Raw genomic sequence first — 3718 nt, 5'->3', positions numbered from 1 at the left:
AATCAAATACAATTTTATATTCATTATGTATTTAACGGTGAAAATAATCAAATACGATAATTTATTTATTATGTATTTATTAATGAAAGTAATCAAATACTATTTTATATTCATTATGTATTTAACGGTGAAAATAATCAAATACGATTATTTATTTATTATGTATTTATTAATGAAAATAATCAAATACTATTTTATATTCATTATGTATTTAACGGTGAAAATAATCAAATACGATTATTTATTATGTATTTAACAATGATATTATCACGGAAGAGTGTTTCATCTTTTGTTTTATGTGCTGCATTTAAAAATCGCCTATACAACTTTAAAACAGGGTATTTGACAAACGTGATTAAATAAATTACTTGTAAGTGATTTATTTTATTTTAAAAAACTCTTCTGTTGATTCTTCTACATTTGTTTTTCAGATTGGAGGCTGGCACTCTAGCTATGGGATTAACATTACACTTAATGCTACATCTGAATACAATTCTCTTCTTCTTCAGAACAAAAGTTTGATTGTTACGACAGTCATCGTAAGTTCAGTATAACATGATACATTTTGTCGTATTTAATCAATACCATCATCGTAAGTTCAGTATAACATGATACATTTTGTCGTATTTAATCAATACCATCATCGTAAGTTCAGTATAACATGATACATTTTGTCGTATTTAATCATTACCATCATCGTAAGTTCAGTATAACATGATACATTTTGTCGTATTGGATCATAATAATCATCGTAAGTTCAGTATAACATGATACATTTTGTCGTATTTAATCATTACCATCATCGTAAGTTCAGTATAACATGATACATTATTTCGTATTTAATCGCTGCATTCATCGTACGTTCTACATAACATGATACATTATGTTATTTCATTGTTATTTCGGTATAATATGATATATTATGTCGTATTTAATCAATACACTCATCGTAAGTTCAATAAAACACGATACATCATGTTATACTTAATAACTACATTCATTGTAAGTTCAGCATAACATGATACATTATGTCGTATTTAATCATTACCATCATCATAAGTTCAGTATAACATGTTCCATTATTTCATACTTAATCGCTGCATTCATCGTACGTTTTACATAACATGATACATTATGTTATTTCATTGTTAGTTCAGCACAACATGATATATCATATCGTATTAAATCTCTAAATTCATCGTAAGTTCAGTATAACATGATACATTATGTCGTATTTGATCACTAAATTCATCGTTAGTTCAGGATAATTTGAAACATCTTGTCCTATTGGATCACTAAATTCATCGTAAGTTCAGTATAACATGATACATCTTGTCCTATTGGATCACTAAATTCATCGTTAGTTCAGGATAATATGATACATCATGGCCTATTGGATCACTATTTTTATTGTAAGTTCAGTATAACATGATACATCATGTCCTATTGGATCACTAAATTCACCGTTAGTTCAGTATAACATGATACATCTTGTCCTATTGGATCACTAAATTCATCGTTAGTTCAGGATAATATGATACATCATGGCCTATTGGATCACTATTTTTATTGTAAGTTCAGTATAACATGAAACATCTTGTCCTATTGGATCACTATTTATATTGTAAGTTCAGTATAACATGATACATCATGTCCTATTGGATCACTATTTTTATTGTAAGTTCAGTATAACATGATACATCATGTCCTATTGGATCACTAAATTCATTGTAAGCACTCGACTCGTAATCTGCGTGTCGTGGGTTCATATTCTGTCACCGAATGTGCTTGCTCTTTCAGCCGTGAGGACGTTTTAACGTTACGGTGAATCCCACTATTAGTTGGTAAAAGAATAACCGAAGAGTTGACGGTGGGTGGTGTTGACTGTCTACCCTCTTGTCTTTCACTTGAAAATTAGAGACGTCTAGCGGAAATAGCCCTCGTGAAGATTTGACCGAAATTCAACAAACAAACAAATAGTACATTACATATGAGGTTCACTTATTGTAACATATTAAATATAGTTTTGGTTGTTACAACAAGCTGAACAGTTGTTGTTGTTTGTGTTTTGTTTTTATGGCAAGGCTAATAATGCTATTTAATACCTTCAATAATTATTAACTTCCGTTTATAAGGAAGGCAACACCACTAACTGCCAACTTTTGGGCTACTCTTTACAAATGAATTGTAGGACCGACTTTCACGTTATAACGTCCCTACGGCTGAAAGAGTTAGCATGTTGGGTGTCAGGTTTCGATCCAACAACCAGTAGACAAAATGGCGAGCGTCCTAATCATCAGGTCTAGAACTAAGTCAAAAAATAATGGATAAAATCATTGATGTTCGATAAAAAATAAGCATGAAACACCAGTAATAATTAATGAAATTAATTACAATATTTACGGTATTTTTATTTATTTTTATATGTGATTCGTGTGTTGTTAGAGATATAGTAATCAACAAAGTCATAAACCCACAAGCAACCTGTAACATACATATATCATCAGTCTGTGTTATATTAAAAATGTATCTTAATTTAAGTAAATTAAAGTTGCGTTGTACACAGAAATTATAGATACACTTTGCATTAAACAACACTTTTGGGACAATGTAGCTCTAAATAATCGTAAAATTTAAACAACGTAGCTTTAAATATAAGGCTAAATGAAATCAATTGATGCCAAGCAATCTAAATGAATTAAACGTATTCCAAGCAAGCTAAACGAATTAAACATATTCCAAGCAATATAAATGAATTAAACCTATTTCAAGCAATCTAAATGAATTAAACGTATTCCAGGCAAGCTAAATGAATTAAACGTATTCCAAGCAATCTAAATGAATTAAACGTATTCCAAGCAATCTAAATGAATTAAACGTATTCCAAGCAATCTAAATGAATTAAACCTATTCCAAGCAAGCTAAATGAATTAAACGTATTCCAAGCAATTTAAATGAATTAAACCTATTTCAAGCAATCTAGATGAATTAAACCTATTCCAAGCAAGCTAAATGAATTAAACGTATTCCAAGCAAGCTAAATATATTCCTCGTTTAGTTCTTGTTCCATATTAGTACTCATTTTATTGCCCATCTCACTAGAACCCACCCTACACCATGTTGAAAGATTCAGCGCAGTTATTATCAGGAAACGACCGTTACGAAGGTTACTGTGTGGACCTTATCTTTGAGCTTTCCAGGCAGTTAGGCTTCAAGTACCGGTTTAAACTGGTTGAAGACAACGCCTATGGTATCAAGAACGACAAAGGAGAATGGAATGGGATGATCGGCGAACTAATTAGAGGAGTATGATTTTTTTTTAAATTATACACTTTAATGAATAATACAAAACAGTATAAGATAACTTAATCTGCTTTCAGATAGTTTGTCTCAAATTGTCTAAACCACAAATCTATTGAATTATCTAAACCACAAATCTATTGAATTATCTAAACCAGAAATCTATTGAATTGTTTTAACCAAAAATATGTTGAATTGTTTAAACCGCAAATCTATTGAATTGTTTAAACCACAAATTTATTGAATTGTTTAAACCACAAATATATTGAATTGTTTAAACCACAAACCTATTAAATTGTTTAAACTACAAATCTATTGAATTGTTTAAACCACAAATCTATTGAATTGTTTAAACCACAAATCTATTGAATTGTTTAAACCACAAATCTATTGAATTGTTTAAACCGCAAATCCATTG

At 29.8% G+C, this 3718-nt stretch overlaps 1 protein-coding gene across 1 annotated transcript in view; it reads left to right on the top strand.

Annotated features, from left to right (window-relative positions):
• The window catches only part of LOC106474645 (glutamate receptor ionotropic, kainate 1-like), a gene marked incomplete at both ends in the record, with an annotated part of 30396 nt that extends 27090 nt beyond the window's left edge, over positions 1-3306 (top strand). The window contains 2 exons of the mRNA XM_013935336.1: positions 432-539; positions 3103-3306. Coding sequence (XP_013790790.1) covers positions 432-539; positions 3103-3306 — 312 coding nt within the window. The remainder of the gene's footprint in view (positions 1-431; positions 540-3102) is intronic.
• Between the last annotated feature and the right edge of the window lie 412 nt (positions 3307-3718).

This window comes from Limulus polyphemus, unplaced genomic scaffold (assembly GCF_000517525.1).
Source record: "Limulus polyphemus unplaced genomic scaffold, Limulus_polyphemus-2.1.2 Scaffold7474, whole genome shotgun sequence".
Lineage (NCBI taxonomy): Eukaryota > Metazoa > Arthropoda > Merostomata > Xiphosura > Limulidae > Limulus > Limulus polyphemus.
This window is presented reverse-complemented; position numbering and strand designations above follow the sequence as displayed.